We start from the raw sequence: 20275 nt of genomic DNA, 5'->3' as shown, positions 1-20275 counted from the left end.
ACGGAGCTGTCTGTGGAGGCTGAAGGACTGTAGGAGGTGGGACCCCGCCAACAAGACATGGGGTCAGGGACAGGCCTGGAGCATGGCAGAGTAGCCCCGCTGCCAGTCTGCCTCTCCGTTTCCTGATCTGCAAGGATGTAACAAGTCTTACTGTGCTTCAGCAGCAGCTTCCCCTGCCACGGTGGCTGCCGCCCCTGAACCAGGAGCCAGTATAGACCTGTGCCCCCTCGCCACGGTGGCTGCCGCCCCTGAACCAGGAGCCAGTATAGACCTGTGCCCCCTCGCCACGGTGGGCTGCCGCCCCTGAACCAGGAGCCAGTATAGACCTGTGCCCCCTGCCACGGTGGGCTGCCGCCCCTGAACCAGGAGCCAGTATAGACCTGTGCCCCCTGCCACGGTGGCTGCCGCCCCTGAACCAGGAGCCAGTATAGACCTCTGCCCCCTCGCCACGGTGGCTGCCGCCCCTGAACCAGGAGCCAGTATAGACCTGTGCCCCCTGCCACGGTGGGCTGCAGCCCCTGAACCATGAGCCAGTATAGACCTCTGCCCCCTTGAGTTGTTCCTATCAGATACCCGCTGTAGCCATGAGGGAGAAACTAATATTTTGTGGCGTTTTTGATGGAATAGCTAATTATGCCCCCAGCGGCAGGTGGATCTCTATGAGTTCAAAGCCAGCCTGGTCTATAGAGCAAGTTCCAGGACAGCCAGGGCTAGACAGAGAAAGCCTGTCTCAAACAAAAAACAAGCCAAAGAAAATGTTTTTCTTTAAAGCTTACTTTTATTTTAAATTACGTGTGCCCATGTATATGTGTGTGTGAGTGCAGTGCTCTCAAGAGGCCCAAAGAGGCTGTCGGAACCTACAGCTGGAGTTATAGGCTGCTGTGAACTACCCGATGTGGGTGCTGGGAACTGAACCACACCAGCAAGTGTTCTTAACTGTGAGCCATCTCTCCAGACCCCTCTTTTCTTTTTCTTTTTTTCTTTTTTTTAAATATTTATTATGTATACAATATTCTGTCTGTATGCCTGAAGGCCAGAAGAGGGCGCCAGACCTCTTTAAAGATGGTTGTGAGCCACCATGTGGTTGCTGGGAATTGAACTCAGGACCTTTGGAAGAGCAGGCAATGCTCTTAACCACTGAGCCATCTCTCCAGCCCCCCTCTTTTCTTTTTCTTAAAGGCAATGTCTCAACGTGTAGTTCAGACAACCCTTGAACTCAGTATGTAGCCCCAGGGCGGGCCTCAAGCTCCAGAATCAATACTGGGTGACAGGCTGCCCACGCGCGCGCGCGCGCGCGCGCGCGCGTGTGTGTGTGTGTGTGTGTGTGTGCGCGCGCGCGCGCGCGCGCGCGCGCGCCAGGCACTCTCAAATAAGTTTTCTTTTTTTCCAAGACAGGGCTTCTCTGTGTAGCCTGGCTGTCCTGGAACTCTTTCTGTAGACCAGGCTGGCCTCAAACTCACAGACATCCTCCTGCCTCTGTGTCCCATGTGCTGGAATTAAAGGCATGAGTTCCCAAGAAGCTCTCAAGAACCAGAGATCCATTCAACAGTAAAGGCTAAAGTCAAACAAACATTACCTCCTCCTCAGACAAATGCCTGAATTTTGTTTGGTAGCGGCTGAGCTCTACGTTCAAACGATGAACGATCATCTTCAAGCCCTCGTTTTCATCTACCAGGTCTTGACCTTGCTTCCTTAGGCAAAGTAATTCAGGTGTGACCACTGAAAAACATCAACTTCATATCACACTAGAGTCAATCATATCAAAGTCACCAAGATTTTATATAAACTACTAGTCGGTCTTTTTGTTCCCTGGTAATGAACTGTACATAAATATATATAATGTGTATATGGATAACTTATATATATATAAGCTACAGCAGATAAAATCAAAATTCAATAAGCATAAGGGTACTAATGAAGGGTCTTAAATATTACAACATAAATATCTATGCATATCGATATACAACAGGAAGTAGATTCTCCAATTGCCGGTCCCCTAGTAATGACGTCCCGGGCCGCACCTTCCTGAGAGGATGCCCTTTCTGCCTCTTTCAGCTTCCTGTTGTCTTTCTCCACCCTCTTCAGCCTCAGCTCTAGGTCCTTCATTGCTTGTCTCGTCGCACTCAGTTCAAGGCTGAGAGATTGGTTTGCGGCATGTAGATGCATGGTTTCTTCTTTTAATTCCTCAAACTTTTCTTTGGTTAGTTCTGTGTATCTCTGATGTACTCTAGCGGCTCCATCTGCAGGGTAAACAAACATAACGGAAGTGAGCACTGCACATTAAAACACTTGACACTTTATTCCAAAGCCACATAAGCAACTAGGTCACATTAGGCCTGGGGCCCTGTCCCTGGTGTCTGAGAAGTTGGGTTCCCAGGGGAAGGTACAGAGGGTAGCAGGAAGGGAGGAGGCGGGGCCAGAGGAGGCAGGGAGGAACCTCTACCCGGCAGGCTTATCATCCTTTGGACTATCAGGTAATCCTCTGGGCAGTGACTAATGATGCACTGGCCCGCACCACTGCAGAGGCTAATAGTGCTTTCAGACAGCATCTGGGCCAATGGCAGGGGTTTCCTGGCTCTGCCGCTAGCCCACCTGCTCAGAGCATCTGGTAAAGGCCTTGATTTATGGCAGCGCTCAGTGACTATTAAGTTCATATAACTGCTTCCCTACTGGAGAATGTCAACCCATGTTCTCAGGCCCAGGTCACTCATGGCTCAGAATAAATTACCTCTTATCTCCCGTAAGAAGAAAGCTCAGTTTCCTTAGCCCCGCAGGTCCTGTGTGTTGTGCATCAGGCAACGGCCCACTACATGAGGTAGTTACTGCTTGGTAGGGGCGGCGCCTGATGCTAAAGAGACCATGTGTCCCTCACTTTGGCTATCAGAACATGCAAGCAATGGACCCTAGTGACTGGGAAATCCCACTAGGAATCTCATGCTGGGGGGAAGGACAAGTCTGAAGGGTAGTGCAGCCAGAAGAGGAGCCAGACTTTTCCCACGCAGCTGGAGATCACTAACTCTGGCCTCTAGCTAAAACCCAGCTGTGCTTGTGTTTTGCAGGACTGCCACTGGAATTCCTTGTTTCTTTCCCTAAAGTGGCCATACTGAATACGTCTTTTTGTTTCCCTGAATTTGGCTCTTGTTAATTTTATAATTATTGCGTGCATATGATGTGAGCATGCTTGGGGTGAACACACAGGTGCCAGTGTGCACGTGGAGGTTTGAGGCTCCTACTTGGAGCATCTTCCAAATCTGTGTGATGAACAGCCGAAATCCAGACGGCTGCGCAATGGACCACTCTCAGTGGAGAAAGAGCCTATGGGCCAGTCGGTAGTCAGGGAGCCAGTATTGTCTCAGAACACAACCAAAGTCCCCAAGAAAGAGCAATAATGTAGTCAATCCAAATAAGACAAAATAGTGCTTTCAGATGAGTGATGGAAGACAGAACAGCCCCAGACTACAAATCTACTCTGCAAGCGGCTGCTTCCCGGACTGCACAGGTCAGCCTCACAGAGCGGCAGGCCTCAAGCAGAGCCCTTGTTTGTACCTACCAACACCCAGACCTCCAGCACACCCCACAGGGTCACCTCCCACACAAGGACTCAACCCATCCTACGTGCCCACCGTCACCCCAGGTCCTGAGCTCTCCCCACAGGCCCATCGTCACCCCAGGTCCTGAGCTCTCCCCACAGGCCCACCGTCACCCCAGGTCCTGAGCTCTCCCCACAGGCCCACCGTCACCCCAGGTCCTGAGCTCTCCCCACAGGCCCACCGTCACCCCAGGTCCTGAGCTCTCCCCACAGGCCCACCGTCACCCCAGGTCCTGAGCTCTCCCCACAGGCCCACCGTCACCCCAGGTCCTGAGCTCTCCCCACAGGCCCACCGTCACCCCAGGTCCTGAGCTCTCCCCACAGGTCCACCGTCACCCCAGGTCCTGAGCTCTCCCCACAGGCCCACCGTCACCCCAGGTCCTGAGCTCTCCCCACAGGCCCACCGTCACCCCAGGTCCTGAGCTCTCCCCACAGGCCCACCGTCACCCCAGGTCCTGAGCTCTCCCCACAGGCCCACCGTCACCCCAGGTCCTGAGCTCTCCCCACAGGCCCACCGTCACCCCAGGTCCTGAGCTCTCCCCACAGGCCCACCGTCACCCCAGGTCCTGAGCTCTCCCCACAGGCCCACCGTCACCCCAGGTCCTGAGCTCTCCCCACAGGCCCACCGTCACCCCAGGTCCTGAGCTTTCCCCACAGGCCCACCGTCACCCCAGGTCCTGAGCTCTCCCCACAGGCCCACCCTGTGCCCAACTAATATTCAGTGACTAACATCTTCCTCGAACCTAACCACAGGGGCAGATGGATGCCACAGCCTTCAGAGGAGTTGCAAACTTTCCTCAGATGAGACTATCCTGGGTAGCCTGCAGACACTAAGCATGGCCCCTTGCAGTGAACTCCAAAAAGCCAGTACCTGGAGAGGGAGGAGGTTTTTCACACAACGGCACTTTCTCATCCTAAGGAAGAAAGGGCAAAGGATGAGACGGTGTGAGCATCTCCCACAGTGGACTGGCGCTGAGTGAGGCCAAACATTCAGGGGCAGCCTCTCCTGGTGGGCTCTTGGCTGTCTTCCTTCTTGGTGCATGTACTCAGTGACACGCTGTGAGTGCAGGGCCCTGGCGGGGACCCACTGACTGCAGCACAGCTGAGCTCTGACTGCTGGGAAAACAGTCACACTTGCCTCTCAATCTGGAAACTGAGAAGCAAGAGAAGGCTGGGAGCCGCCAGTAGCTTTCCCACTACATGTGGAGGCCGTGCTGAGATTTTAGTTCCCACTGGAAAGCGGTCAAGGTTGGAAGTCTGAGAATCAGAGTGAGCTTTTGTCTTGTTTTCTGAGACAGGAGCTGCGCTTTAGCTTGTGACCCATGAACTCATGAAGCTCCCGCTGGGATGAAGCCCAGCTGCTGGGGTTACAGTATGACCCACATCCGGTGGAAAAGGATGAACTTTTACATCCCTAAATCTAGAGACTTCAGTGGGGACTTATTTCTATGCCTCCCACTTGGTTATTAAATTGCCCACCATTGTAGAAATTACAGACGCGATTTCTTACTCTTCCTAAGTCATCTCCGTTACTAGACTTTGGAAGAGGGGCAGTCCCTCCAGGTAAGGGCCAAGTGTCAGGTTCAAAGGAACCGCCACTTCCCCAAATTCTGGTGCTTAGACTAAAGCCAGCATTCCTCAGGAACTCAGAGCAGTCCCTCTGTCCCCAGAGGGTACACTTGGCTATCTGTGGTGCCTATTAGCATACCAAAGCGCAGGCCTGGCTGCAAGCACCCTCAGTACCACAAGCACCTAGCTCTTCTCACCTCCTCCTCTACCTTGAACTTCCTCCAGCTCAGGGGCTCCCCTCCCCTCAGCTACTCACCTCTTCTTATAACCCTGCTATTTCAGCTAGGCCCTGTCTTGGTCTCACGCTCAGTCTCCTCCTCTCTTTGTCTCTATCTCCTGCTCTCCCCCACTTCTTTCCCTCACTTCTCTCATGGCCAAGTCCAGTCTACTGCCCATGTTCAGTCCACTGCTTTCTCTCCTGCTCTGGACTCTTCCGGATGCCTCTGGTTGTTCTTTCCCTCCTGTCTACAATAAAAGTTTTCCCCTTAGCCACACCATGGGGCAGTCATGTCGATGGTTTATCCACTAGGGATGTAGCTCACACATAACACACTTGCCTAGCAAGCACAGGGCACTCGGTTCAAGCCCAAGTACCTCAAAATATCAGTGTGCCCGAGTGTGTGTGTGTTTACGCACCATGTGATGTTAAAATCCAGGCTCCGCAGCAGCCCACTCTCACACATACTAACAGGGACCCTACAGAGACACTGTCTACCCAAGTCCCTAGCAGCACCCTACGGCCAGGATTTCTCACCTGGGAAGTGAGTTTACATCCAAGTGGGTACGACCACTACCCACTCCACTCCCTGCCTCCTGCCTGGGGAAGAGAGAGCCTGGCTGCAGGCTTGTGCTTTGGCCCTTCCTCCATCCTTAGACTGCCTTAAAAAGGAGACCCTACTTTTGCTGTCTCTCTCTTGTGCTTAGGCCTGAACCCTCCTTGGAGCTCCGTTATCTCTGTCTGTCTGTCCATGGCATTAGTGTTTCTACTCAGCCCCTTACTCTCCCCTACTCCATCTCAAGCGTCCCTCCTGAGCCAGTCCCTCTGAAACCTCCCCACAGAGGGGTTAGCCAATGAAGCATGCAGCAGGAAAGAGTTCTTACAATATCTTCTCACACAGCGTGTTATTACAATGAAATAAAAGACCATGCACCAGGATTAAGTTGGTTTCTAGCCAAGGACACAAGCGAAATTGAACATGTACAAATCAGGAAATGGAATCACAGCACAGAGTTAGGGACAGAAGCCACATAGTTAAATATATATATATGACAAATGATAGCGCAAAGTCTAATTTTTTAAAGTAGGAATTCTTGAAAAATAAGCTTACCTCTAGGTTCAGAACAGAGCATTTGCCATCTGATTTAAAAAGAAAAAATAGAAAGTTTTAGAAGCAAAAAAAAAAAATTGACACACTAGAAGAGTATACTCATAAACCTAGCTACTCACCTTGTCCACAAGCATAGAACAAGGTCCCCACAAGTTCATGGTGAGCAGGGGCCTGACCTTGACTGGGCTATCTCTCTGCCCTCTTCATTCCTTAGTTCCTGAAGTGGCTCCCATGGTCTCAGAACCACAGTCAAACCCCTCAGGGAGTTCAAGACCCTAAGCCTCCCACAGTGACCTTCCCTACCTCCCCAGTCATGGTTTTCTACTACCAGCCAAAGACAGCCAACGCCTGACTCCACTCTGCTCCTCACAGCTACAGAAGCACACAAATTAAGTCATAAAAACAGCAAACTAGCCGGGCGGTGGTGGCGCACGCCTTTAATCCCAGCACTCGGGAGGCAGAGGCAGGCGGATCTGTGTGAGTTCGAGACCAGCCTGGTCTACAAGAGCTAGTTTCAGGACAGGCTCCAAAACCACAGAGAAACCCTGTCTCGAAAAACCAAAAAACAACAACAACAACAACAACAAAAAAAAAAAAAAAAAAAACCAGCAAACTATCTCAGCGATACAGATGGAAACAGATCTGTCAGGACCTCCTTGTTGGGTGGTAACTGTGGTGCCCTAGGAAGAGGGACGGCCTCTACCCACCTGGCTGACAGTTTTCTCTAGGGGCAAGCTGGGAACCTAGGCTGCTCCTAACTTCCTACCAGGGATCTGAAGAGGATAAATAAGGTACTGAACCGCGAACTCTGAAAAACAGCAAACAACAACAAAACAAACCCTTTACAGGCTCAGAAAATCAGCTAAGAAGCTTTAATGCACACAGCATTTTATTTTATTTTATTTTATTTTATTTTATTTTTGTGACAGGGTTTCTCTGTGGTTTTGGAGCCTGTCCTGGAACTAGCTCTTGTAGACCAGGCTGGTCTGGAACTCACAGAGATCCGCCTGCCTCTGCTTCCCGAGTGTTGGGATTAAAGGCGTGCGCCACCACCGCCCGAATTGCACACAGCATTTTAAATCTACTTCCCAACTCGATAAAATTCCTGGCAGTTGAACCATCATCACTGACTTTAACAACTCAGTTCTGTTATTTTTAAGATGGGGTCTCACATAGCCCAGGCTGACTCTGAACACTCTACGGAGCCAAAGATGACCCTCAATTCCAGTCTTGCCTCTACTTTCCAGATGCTGAGATTCCAGGTGCCACTGCACACAGAGCTAACTCAGGGCGTCACACATTCTAGGCAGGCATCTACCAACTGGGTTGCAGCCCCAGCTCCATTAGCAATGGTTTTGAACCAGTTGTTTCAGTCAAATGTCGTGGGGCAGCCCAGACCACCTGCGTGCGTCTGGCACATGGCGACATCCAGCCCTGTCTCCGAGTACAGCTTTCTCTACTGGCAGGGGCCACTACCCTCCTTCTCCTGGTCTTTGTGTCACTGAGTTACCTGCCCTGGCATGCTGGCCACCTCCTTTACAGCTTAAACATGAGGGGATGAGCCCACAGATGCCATCTCTGCCACATGGGCAGTGTTGAATTTTTTATTATTACATTTATTTATGTGTGTGTGTGTGTGTGTGTGTACATGTGTGTACACATGCTCTCAAATCCTCATGCAAGTGCCTTTAACCACTGAGCCATCTTGCTGGCCCCTAAAGACAATTATGATGAGCAAATGGCTAAAGAACTATAATAAGAAAAAAGGCTGTTTCTGTTTGCTTGCTTGTTTTGTTTGTTTCAGTGCATGGGATGGATCCCAGAGTCTGCGGGGACACTCCCAGCAACATCTAGAGTTAGGGACATTTTTCAGTTGGTCTGGATTTGGTGTCCTAAAATATTGCCTCAGATCTTTCCGCCCTTCCCAATTAAAGCTGGAGATTAGAGATAGAAGGTTCTGGCTAGAGCTAGAAACCCAGTGGTTCCAGATGCTGGGGAGGGGCAGGGGCTCATATGCCTTCTGCTTTATTGCATGCCCAAAATGAGCACAGGGAGAAGCTTACAGGGCAATTCCTGTACTTACTCAGAGGAAAAAGGATCTCTATTTTTCCTTAGGCATAAACTTTTCCAAAAAAGAATGGAATGACGAATTAAAACACAATTTCCTTCATCTCAAGTTCACTTTGGTAGCAATGTCTTACACAGGAGGTTCACCTGGCTCTGTGGACCGGTTTGTTTCCCATTTCCTTCTGTCCGTCTCAGAAGAACCCCAGCTGGACACAGCTTTGGCTGTTCTGTCCGGGACAGGGCGACACTATGCAGCCAGGTTGAGCTTGACCCGCACCCCCACCCCGGCCTCACCTCCACACCTAACTGCTGTCTTCTAATTCAACGCTTCTCAGATCTCACATATACAGCCAGGGCCTGAGCTGGGCATCCTCTGCCCCAGACAAAGCGGACAACAAGGGCTCTAAGTGGGCATCTGATATGGTCAAGGCGACCTTGCACCCGGCCAATCACTCACTCAGAGCGAGAATAAACTGCAAGGACTTTTCTGGTTAGAATCAGAGCCACAGTATGGAGGTGTGACGACACAGGAACTGGTAAGCGAAACTGCCCTCACATTTAATTCTGTCCTTACCTTTGTGTTGAGGGTGCTGTGGAGAGACAGCAGTGGAGGAGGAGGAGTCTGAGAGCCCATCTTGCTCATAAGCAGCATTGTCTCTTGCCATCTTTTGTGACGACAGCACCTTTTGGTTACGAGAGAGGAAGAAACACATGGTGCATGTCAGCTGTATCCATCCTCCTAGCGATTCATCTTTCCCACACTATACACCCTCACAGCTGCCACACTGAACAGGGCTGCCACACTGAATAGGGCTGCACGTGCCGGTGCACAGACCCTTGGAAAAAGCTTGGCAAAAAGTCAATGGCATGTAAGATATATTTAGGCTGTGGGGACCTTCATATCCTGTATTTCCTACGTGGCTTCATTCCACATTCCTGCAGGGACCAGCTCAGGAAAGGAACAGCACCCAATGGAATGGCACCCAGCCCAGGTGCTGTGTTATAAAAGCCCACGTGTGACAAGAAGTGCTGGACATCCTGGGAGAAACTTCACTGGGCCACTGTCTAGGGCTGTCCATCAGGATCACTGTGTGACACCACAGTCGGTGTCGTTTCCTGACAAAATGGGATTGCCGCTCCACTGTCCGATGACCTCATATAGAACCGCACATGGTGGCGGGTGACGAAGCATCCCTTTGAGGCATTCCCACTCGTGGGGCTGTGGAGGGCAGGGCCTCAGAGCAGCTGGCCAAGAGGAGGAGCAGTAAAGCCCGCCCTGTGGGCACCTAGGACCCAGCCCTTCAGGTGCACTCAAACACTTGCTTGGGATCAGTGTGGCCCAGCTGTGCTGTGCTGGAGGCCATGGGAAGGATGCCCCTGTGGCTGGCAGGACGTTGGGAGGAGCCACCAGCAAGGTGATCATAGGAATGGATCTCAGAGCCAAGAGCTAAGGTCACTGGAGCTACAGGCTCTGGGCACATGGTTTCTAAGGTGGCCTGGTTCAGGGGGAGCGGTCAACAGAGCTCCTAACGTACTGGTTAGCTCAGAGAAGGAGAAACGAAGGAACCTGCTGCTCATCATCTCCCAGCTGTGAAGGACACATCAAACTACTCACTGTTACTGGAGTGTGGAATTGATAAGAAAATGCCAACGGCACCAATTACGACACCCTACACGGGAGACTGTCTGGCAGTATCTGCCAGTTCTACAAGGGATCACATACACACCTCTTACAGCACACACATCGTGCCCCACACACTCATGGGATGCAGACACACATGCACAGCAGAGAACACGTCAGTGCATGCTTCCTTCAGCATTATTAAGGGAATAAAAGTGGAAACCACCATCAGCATCAGGACTGAGAAGGGTGTGCCTACGGAGGGAAAGTTATGACAGTGCCAGGGGACCACCCATGGGGACTGGGGACATCTGAACAGAGACAGGGAGAGGCTGAGACTGAGAAAATGGAATGAGGAGCTGGGGGAGAGGCTCAGCAGTTGAGAGCACTGGGTGCTCCTCCTGAGGACCCAGATTTGATTCTCAGTACCCACACGGTGGCTCACGGCCATCTGTAACCCGTGATAGGGATCCAAAGAACTCTTCCTTTTTAGGCACAGCCTGTATATGGTGCGCAGACATATATGTAGGCAAACCAACACATATAGAAGAGGAAGTAAGTAAATCTTTATTTTAAAAAGGAAAGAAAATGTAATATATAATCATTGTTTTCCCAAAAAGTAATATGAACTCCAAGAAAGAAAGAAACAAAGAAAGAAAGAAACAAAGAAAGAAAGAAACAAAGAAAGAAAGAAACAAAGAAAGAAAGAAAGAAAGAAAAATGGACAATGGCAAGGCTGGGGGAAGACTGGGAAATGGCATTTGCGGCAAGCCTGGTGACCCAAGCTCAATCCCTGGGACTCTCCTAAAGGTGGAAGGAGAACTGACCCCACACAGGTGTCTGGCTGACACACACACACACACACACGCACAGACACAAACACATGCACAGATACACACACACGCACAGACACACAACACATGCACAGATATACACACACACATATGCACATAATAATAAATTTTAAAAATTTTACTGGAAAGAAATCGGTCACAAAAAGGGGAGGATGAGGACTGTCAGTCAAAAAGATACTGGGGAGAGCTGCAAAGGTGGCTCAGTGGGTAAGAGCACTGGCTGCTCTTGCAGAGGACCTGGGTTCAGTTCCCAGCACCCACATTGTGTCTGACAACCATCTGTAACTCCAGTTCCAGAGGATCTGACCTCCCTGGGCATCAGGCGTGCATGTGGTGAACACACAGGCCAAAGATTCAGACACATAAGATGATTAATCTAAAAAAGGTATTAGGGGGAAATGCATATTTAGGTATGATTTCAAAATCATATAGGTTAACAATCATCATTCAAAGGAATATGTCCTACGGCTCCAGGCACATTGAGTTGGAAATGAATGTGTAATGTTAGAAGTCCGACACTTAGGGAAAAAAGCAAGAGCGGAAAGCCTGAGGAAACAAAAGAAAGCTTGGGACTAAGCAACCATAACAAATACATGCAAATCTCCCGACAGCTCTTCTCATGTCAGTCACGTGAACACAAGCCTCCCCAAATGCAGCATGTGGTCATGTGTGCAACGCCATGACGGGGAGTCACCTTGGGCAAAATCTGGACAAGAAAATGTAAGAGGCCAATTGAGGTGGTGCATGCCTTTAATCCCAGCACTTGGGAGGCTGAGGCAGGTGGATCTCTGTGAATCTGAGGTCAGCCTGGTCTACAGAACGAGTTTCAACCAAACCAGCTCAAGGATATACGGTTAGAACCAATCTTAAAAAAAAAAAAAAAAAACTCAATAAAACAAATAAACAACAAAAGCACACACATACAAGCACACACACATGCAAGCGGCACACCACACACACACACACACACATACACGCACTCAAACACACTACACATGTATACATACGCAAGCATACTACACACACACATACACATATACACACAAGCATACCACACATTCATGCATAGCAAAAAAGAATCCCACAAAGTCCCACAAAGATCTTTGCCTTTGAAGCACTTGACTTCAAGGATAAACCAAAAAAGGTTTACATTTCCTCCATACAGACACACGCAAGGCTGAGCACTTAGGAGAACAAAGGGGCGGGACATCGGAAGCAATGGGAGCAGCACAGAACATGCTGATGCAGAGGTAACACGGGGATGCGGCTGGGGAAGGTGATGTCACCTGATTCCTGTGAGGCACAGCATATGCGGCATCTCTGCCATCTCCCACATCCTTCCAGGTGCTGGACTCTGACTCCCTGAAGCTGGTTGACACGTGCGTTTCGGCATCCCCATCCTCCCCGTGGTCTACAGTCTCCAAGGACCGCAAGGAGGTTCTTTCTGGGGCATTCTGCCAGCTTTGCCTGTGTTAGGTCATTAACAAATAAAATAAGCAAAGAAGCAGTTCAGCACCTGATGCTGATATTGAATCACTTTTTTTTTTTTTTTTTTTTTTTTTTTTGTTTAGCTTTGGAGCCTGTCCTGGAACTAACACTTGTAGACCAGGCTGACCTAGAACTCACAGAGATCCTCCTGCATCTGCCACCAAGTGCTGGGATTAAAGGCGTGCGCCACCACCGCCCAGCTTCACATTTATTTTTATTTATTTATTTTGTAAACAAGATCTCACTACACAGCCCAGGCTGGCCCAAACCCCTAATCCTCCTGCCTCAGCCTCCCAAGTGCTGGGATTAAGGGCGTGCCCACCACCGCCTGGCTTCCTCTGATTTTCACTGTTATGAACACACCCTGAAATGCAGCAAGGACTAGTTCTAGAGAGCAAACCACGGTCTGGTACGTTGCTGCGCCCGGCGTGAACAAACAATGCAACAAATCACTTCCTGAACCCCGAGCCATGTAGAAGCAGTTTTCTTATCCACACGGTTTAACTAGCTCAATCTGTGCATGCGTCCTGTGTGTATGTGTGTGTGCGCCGGTGAGTATGTGCTTGTGTGCATGCATGGTTGTGTGCGTGCGTGTGTTTCTTACTGAAGTTGAACAATTTCCCGTAATTTACCTGAGCCACCATTCTTCTGCTGTCAATTGTCCCTTTGTAATTTGTTTGCTTCTAATGTGTCCAATTTGAAGCAAGCTTTATCTATTAAAATTAAAACCCTGTTTACAGCCAGGCTGTGGTGGCTCATGCCTTTAATTTAATCCCAGCACTTGAGAGGCAAAGGCAGGTGGACCTCTGTGAGTTCGAGGCCAGCCTGGTCTACAGAGTGAGTTCCAGGACAGCCAGGACTACACAGAGAATTCCCTGTCTTGAAAACAAAAACAAAACAAACTGGCTTTCATGTTTACTGAAAGAATTTACCCTGTTCTATTAATTTCGTTTTGAATATGTACACTTTTTAACATATGGATGGCTAAAAGAAGGAGACTTTTGGCTGGGGGCACAGCTCAGTGGTGCAGCTTTTGCCTAGCACGTAGAAAGACGTAGGACTGATCCCCTAGAACTGGAAAATAATGACTCTTGTTGTTTGGTTTTTCTTTTAAACAGGATCTCATATAGTCTAAACTGGCCAGAAATTTACTACACAGCCAAGGATGGCCCTGAACTTCCATCTCCCAAATGCTAAGATTACAGATGTGGACCACAATTTCCAGGTCCCTCGCCCCCACCCCACCTTTATTTCACCTTCTAAATTCCTAGTTTAGAAGTACACGGCAGCAGGCGGGCACTCAAGTTCATGGTCTCAACACAGATGACCATCTGGAACAATCCTTTCATCCCCAAGGGACTGAGCAGGGTGTGGCTTGTGCTGATTGGTTTTCAAACCATGCTAGTGGAGGTACTGAAGTCCTCCTCCCGATCTGTCAGGGCCGCCTCTCACCTCTGCTCTGAACGAGTGACCCATGCTCCTCTTGCTGCTTTAGCTCCTGCTTTAAGATACGGCAGGGCTAACTCAGTTCTCTTCCTTTGATAATTTTATATCCTTTCTCCTTCCGGTGAATTTTATGATCACGTCCATATTTTTAGTTCAATCTAGCCAAAGTGTTTTCAAAATGGGGTCAAGATTTCATTTTAATACTGGTCCAGATACGTTGTCCAGGTCAGCCCCACCCCACCCCGCCCCAGCTTCTAGAGCCACTGGGACTGGCTAGAGTCAAGATAGAAATGTAAAATCCCATGGCACCCTGCTGTAATCCTGCCTGCCTGGGAAATACTAGTCCATACAAGAAGACCTTGTCTCAAAAAAAAAAAAAAAAAAATCAAAGAACAATTAATGTTCCTGTCGGTGCCTCCTAGACACAAGTGACAAAAGCCTGGTGACCATAATCACCACATGGCCCAGGAGCTGCCCTCTGCTACCACGAGAGGACACACAGCTATATATGTCCCTACCGAAGCCTCAGCTCTGAGGTGGTGGCATAGGGCTCGATGATGCTGTCTTTTTCAACGTAGGAGGCGTCGCTCTCAGACAGGGACCTCTGGCGAGGCTGGGGAATGGCAACCGTCTGTCCAGTCAACGTGGTCGTCAGGATGACCGCAGCTAGAGCAGACCTGTGAACAGAAACATCCCAGACTCACTGAGGAACAGACGGACATTCAAGCTGCAGGCTGAGCTGACACGGTTAACCCACTGCAGCGACTGACTGATTAGCAGCCGACAGCTCACTCACAGCCCAGGATAGCCCATCTCGTTGACAGCCCATGATAGCCTATCGGTATCCCCATTTCATTCTCTCATCGACCGCAGGAGTCAAATTTATGCCGTCCATTCTTAGAGCAATTAACTGATGTGTAAATGTCACATCTCTACCTCGACCAGCAAGGAAAAACGCGACACCCGGGGCTCTTCTAGCAGCAGTTTTCAGGACTTTATTCACAGCAATCTATCTCCTCCTTCTCCTTCTCTCTCTCCCTCTCTCCTGGGCAAACCTCTCCCAGCCCTTAAGTAGGCATGGGCTGCCAATCCCAGATTGCCAGGTGGGCACTGCCCATAGGTTCACGCATATGCAGGCAGCTGATTATCATTGCGTGATCATAGCATAGGTCAGGCCTTAGCCATCTCAGGAGTTGATTATACATCTCCATCAGGTGTGACACCACACAGCTCGCTACATGTAAAGACTTTCTCTAGTCGGTAAGATGTGACCACACCAGGTTGTCAATCCACACAGTTGATAAAGGAAGACTTGTGCCAGGTGTGGTGACACACGTTTTTTTATTTCAGAACTTGGGAGGCAGAGGCAAGTGGATCTTTGTGAGTTGGGGGCCAGCCTGGTTTACATGGCGAGTTCCTGATAAGCCTGGGTTATATAGTGAGATCTGGACTTTAAGTATATATATAAATGTAAATAAACACATACACACATGACTTGTAATGATGAAAAGACCCATCCATTAAAACACACGTCTGTATTTCCAGTGCTAGCTGGCCAGCCAGGCAGCAAAAAGGCAAGCTTCTGATTCCATGAGAGACCTGTCTCAGGCCAATAACGAGCTCACAACATGCTTACTACGAAGCAATATCTCTTTGCTTTGCTGACAATGGAATAGGAAGCTAACTCTCTAGTTACTGCCCAGGCTGTCTCAATGACACAGCACAAACACCGATGAGCTGGACAGACCACCTTTGTAGTGGGTGGGTCTACTGCCCTGACATTTGAAGCCAGTGATCAACACCCGAACCTCACAGCTGACCCCAAATATAGAGGAGTACAAGGCTCTCTCACAGCGTTACCCAGAAGATGACAGAGGCACAGAGTGCTCACTAATAACGGCTATCCGTGTTAGTGCTGCAGGAAATATCAAACACCAGAACACCGCAAAGGTTGTTCCTACTCCAGTGTTAGGGCCAGAATCCAGGAACGAGCTTGTGTATGCTGGGTAAATGCTGACTCAGCAAGTCCTGTGCCCCGCCCTTCAGAGTTTATGTTCTAATCAAAGGCACAGAATATCCCAGTACCAAAGAAGACCAAACAGAGTGGCACCCTGGAGTGGGATTATTTCTTACTAACAGTTAATAACTCAATCATTGTATTCTATGGCTTAAAAACAGACTAGATGTGGATTCATAAGTGAAAGAGCACGCACTGCTCTTGCAGAGGACCTGAGTTTGGTTCCCAGCACCCACGCCGGGTGGTTCACAACCACCCGTAGCACCAGCTGCAAGGGACTGGATCCAAGAGTACCTGCATCCAAGTACACACACACAAAGGCACAGGTATATACACATAATTTAAATTTGGGTTTTTGTTTGTTTGTTTGTTTGTTTTGTTTTGTTTTTCAAGACAGGGTTTCTCTGTAGCTTTGGAGCCTGTCCTGGAACTAGCTCTGTAGACCAGGCTGGCCTCTAACTCACAGAGATCCGCTTGTCTCTGCCTCGTGACTGCTAGGATTAAAGGCGTGCAGCACCACTGCCTGGTTAAATTTAAAAATTTTAAAGAACAGCAACAATTAAAAAAAAAAATCAGACTAGCTAGGCATGGTGGCTCACACTTATAAACTCAGCTCTTAGAAGGCTGAGGCTGGAGAATGGCTTTGAATGCAAAGTCAACCTGGGCTACAAGACCCTATTAAAAAACTAACAAAACAAGTCTAAAGTTCCCTAGTGTCTAAAATCTTGACAGATACACGCAGTGGTCCCAGGAATGGAAAGGGAGTTGGCTGTCTGGTACACCGAGCACAAGGAGATGAGGAACACCAGTTCCTGGCAGGAAACATGTTCCTTCTTTTAACACAAAGTGGTTCTTTTAAGAGGCGAAATTGCAGCCAGAGGTGGTGGCACATGCCTTTAATCCCAGCACTCTGGAGGCAGACCCAGGTAGATCTCTGAGTTTGCAGCCAGCCTGGTCTACAGAGCGAGTACTGGAGCAGCCAGGGCTACAAAGACAAAGCACCTTGAAAAACAACAAACAAACACAAGGCAGAGCAGTATCTAGAAAGAAAGAAGTTTTTGCATAGTTCTCCTGAAAGCACCATTAACCTGATGAACACATGGTTGAGATGCAGGGCACAGGCAAGGCCCTGGCTTCCGTTCCCTGGAGAAAGAAGGAAGGGAGAGAAGGAAGGATTGACTTAAACTCGGTGCTCTCTGTTTAATAAGCACAAACTGCATCCAATCATGAAATCTGAGATCCTACACTGGAGGACACAGACCCCCAGTACGTCCATCATTCCTTGGAGAAGCTGGATTACGTACCATGGAACAGCGGTAAATATTGCCAAGGGTATGATTCTAGCCCCTCTACTTGTGACCCGTTGGCCAGGGTTTAGTACTTGATGGTCTTGAGACCTACCTGGGTCTCTCTGGAGACGGCCTGGGGCTTCGGGGAGGAGGTGTGCGTGGCACAGCTGGCTTCGGAGCAATGCTGGCTGCTGGGAGGAAGCCATGGATGATGTGATTCTGCACAAACGACACCCAAGGCAGATCTCTGGGAGGAGGAAATCAACTGGGTCCCGCCCCACCTCCACCTCCCAAGCCGAGGCCACACCAGGGATCCAGTCCTGTCCCCTGTCGTTCCCAACTGCCATTCATCAAGGCAGTGCACGCAGCAGGGCACACTACCACGCGGCCCACCGAGGCAGCCCTCTCGTTGTCCCCCTCACCGCAGCTTTCCTGACTGACTTCAAGGGCCGGCGTGGCTGGGTTAGTCAACACAGGGTGCAGGACAAGGCACACCTTTGGGGGTCTCTGTTTTCCAGAGAGCACTAACAGAGCTGGGATAACCTACCCTAGGTATGAAGAGAACCGACTCATGGAACTGGGGGCTTACACAGAAGAAACGGGGCATAAGCTGAGCAACAGCACTGGTTTTTCTTTGCTTCCTTGTTTGCCCAGATGTGAGGCAGCACCCACTCCATGCTCCTGCCACCATGGAACCACCCACTGCCACACCTTCCCCACTACGACAGGCCATAACCCCTTAAAACCAGGAACCAAACTAAACCTCTGCTCCCACAGGTTATTTCTTATCAGGTCATAGCCAACAAGAAAAGTCGCTAACACACTGACCGTTCCCTTCCAGGCTTCCAACGCACAGGACTGTCCCCAGTGAAGTCACCCAGGCCTTCCCACCCCTGAGCAGCTCTAGAAGGGAGCATCTGACTCAGGTCTGATAAGAGCTTGACTCCAGGTGGCTCATCTCGAAGATGCACAGTAAGGAAAGCAGGCCCTTACACATGACGGAAGTCAGAGGGAACCCCACTCCACTTTAGGGACCTGGGGGCGGGGGTGTCTTTTGAGCATCTGAGCCATGCCTATGTTTGATGGAGGAAGGTCACTGGCTAATAAAGGAACTGCCTTGGCCCATTTTATTGGTTAGAAGATAGGTGGGAGGAGTAAACAGAACAGAACGCTGGGAGGAAGAGGAAGTGAGCTCAGACTCCACAGCTCTCCTCTTGGGAACAGATGCCTCAGAGAGAGGCCATGCCCCGCTCCCAGGCAGACGCATGCTATGAAGCGCCGACCCAGGATGGACATAGGCTAGAATCTTCCCGGTAAGACCAGTGCTACAGTTTATTAGAAATGGGTTGATCGGGATATCAGAATTAGCCAGTAAGGGCTAGATAGAAATGGGCCAAGCAGTGATTAAATGAATACAGTTTGTGTGTTGTTATTTCGGGCATAAGCTAGCCAGGCAGCCGGGATGCTGGGGACGCAGCCCCGCCGCCCCTTTTACTACATATGTTTTCTGAGCACCAGCCACTCACTTGCACCTGCTAGAGGCAGGCTGCGATGACAACAGCAAAGATGCTCTGTCTTCATCCTCGGGGGCACAGAGTGGGAAAACACCCACACGGGTGTTACAGAACACAGAACTATGCGAAATGGCAAGGAGCAAGGGAAATCAAGGCCCAAGGAGAGAAAGGTTCATTCAGGGTTTGTCTTTTTTTTTTAATATTTATTTATTATGTATACAATATTCTGTCTGTATGTATGCCTGAATGCCAGAAGAGGGCGCCAGACCTCTTTACAGATGGTTGTGAGCCACCATGTGGTTGCTGGGAATTGAATTCAGGACCTTTGGAAGAGCAGGCAATGCTCTTAACCACTGAGCCATCTCTCCAGCCCTGTTTGTCTTTTTTAAAAAATATTTATTTATTGATGTGTATGAATGTTTGTCTACTCATATGTATGCATATCACGTGCATGCTTGGGCCTGTGGAGGTCAGAAGAGGACATCAGATCCCCTAGAAATGGCATTTCATATGGAGGCTGGAAGTTGAACCCAAGCCAAAGCAACAAGTGCTGTTATCTCTCCAGCCCTTCAGGAGACTCAGGTGTTTCCCTGGGGGGCGGGATCACAGTTATGACGAATGGGTCATCACTGCCTCTACACTGGAAAAGGGGACAACACGAACAAGAGAACTGACAGAACCATAGTGGCAGGTGACTGACGCCAGGAAAGAGGTTAGAAGGGATGGGTGCATCATTTCCAGTTATTTCTGGGGGCTGGAGAAATGGCCCAGCGGTTAAGAGCATATACCACTCTTCCAGAGGACCCGAGTCCAGTTCCCGACACCAACATCACGTAACTGCAGCTCCAGGGAATCCAATGCTTCTGGCTTCCACAGGGACTCACATGCAAGTGCACAAACTCACACTTAAGACAGGCAAAGCCAGGCGGTAGTGGCATGTGCCTTTAATCCCAGCACTCACAGGCAGATCTCTGTGAATTCGAGACCGGCCTGGTCTACAGAGTGAGTTCCGGAATAGCCAAGGCTACACAGAGAAACCCTTCCTCAAAAAAAAAAAAAAAAAAAAAAAGACACATATAATTACAAATACATCTTTTTAAAAGGTTATTGCAATAAGGATGTAGCTCAGTGACAGAATATTTGCCTAAGTGTCTCAAAAGGGCCTGGAGTAGTTACTTTTCCCCCCTCCCTTGAGACAGGGTCTCACTGTGTAGCTTTGATTAGTCTGGAACTCACTATACAGACCAGGCTGGCCTTGAACTCACAGAGGTCTGCCTACCCCTGGCTTCAGAGTGCTGGGATTAAAGGTGTGTGCTATACTTACTATTCCTAGCCTGAAAGGAAAAGGATCCCGAGCACCACAAAATCAAGTTGGCATGATTAACAGATTGTAGTGGGAGGGAAGGGTGTGTGTGCCCATGGACTGCTGGAGTCAACATCCTAGAAAAATGAGTGAAAACCACGTGTGATGGCATAAAACCGAAATCTCAGCA

The 20275-nt window shown here is 49.5% G+C and overlaps 1 protein-coding gene across 2 annotated transcripts in view; it reads right to left on the bottom strand.

Moving 5' to 3' along the window:
* The window catches only part of Cep89 (centrosomal protein 89), a 49516-nt gene that overhangs the window by 28227 nt on the left and 1014 nt on the right, over positions 1-20275 (bottom strand). For both annotated transcript variants that reach the window (XR_005974528.1, XM_041653863.1), the window contains exons 2-9: positions 17381-17487; positions 14481-14639; positions 12315-12495; positions 9128-9236; positions 6487-6515; positions 4461-4503; positions 2022-2240; positions 1577-1719 (exon numbers count right to left, since the gene is read on the bottom strand). Coding sequence is in view for 1 of the 2 variants with exons in the window: in XM_041653863.1 (XP_041509797.1) it covers positions 1577-1719; positions 2022-2240; positions 4461-4503; positions 6487-6515; positions 9128-9236; positions 12315-12495; positions 14481-14639; positions 17381-17487 (990 nt within the window). In the remaining variant the exon portion in view is untranslated. The remainder of the gene's footprint in view (positions 1-1576; positions 1720-2021; positions 2241-4460; positions 4504-6486; positions 6516-9127; positions 9237-12314; positions 12496-14480; positions 14640-17380; positions 17488-20275) is intronic.

The sequence above is a fragment of the Microtus oregoni genome, unplaced genomic scaffold (genome assembly GCF_018167655.1).
Source record: "Microtus oregoni isolate MIOR12 unplaced genomic scaffold, Mior012 000006F_ref0000085, whole genome shotgun sequence".
NCBI classification, from domain to species: domain Eukaryota; kingdom Metazoa; phylum Chordata; class Mammalia; order Rodentia; family Cricetidae; genus Microtus; species Microtus oregoni.
This window is presented reverse-complemented; position numbering and strand designations above follow the sequence as displayed.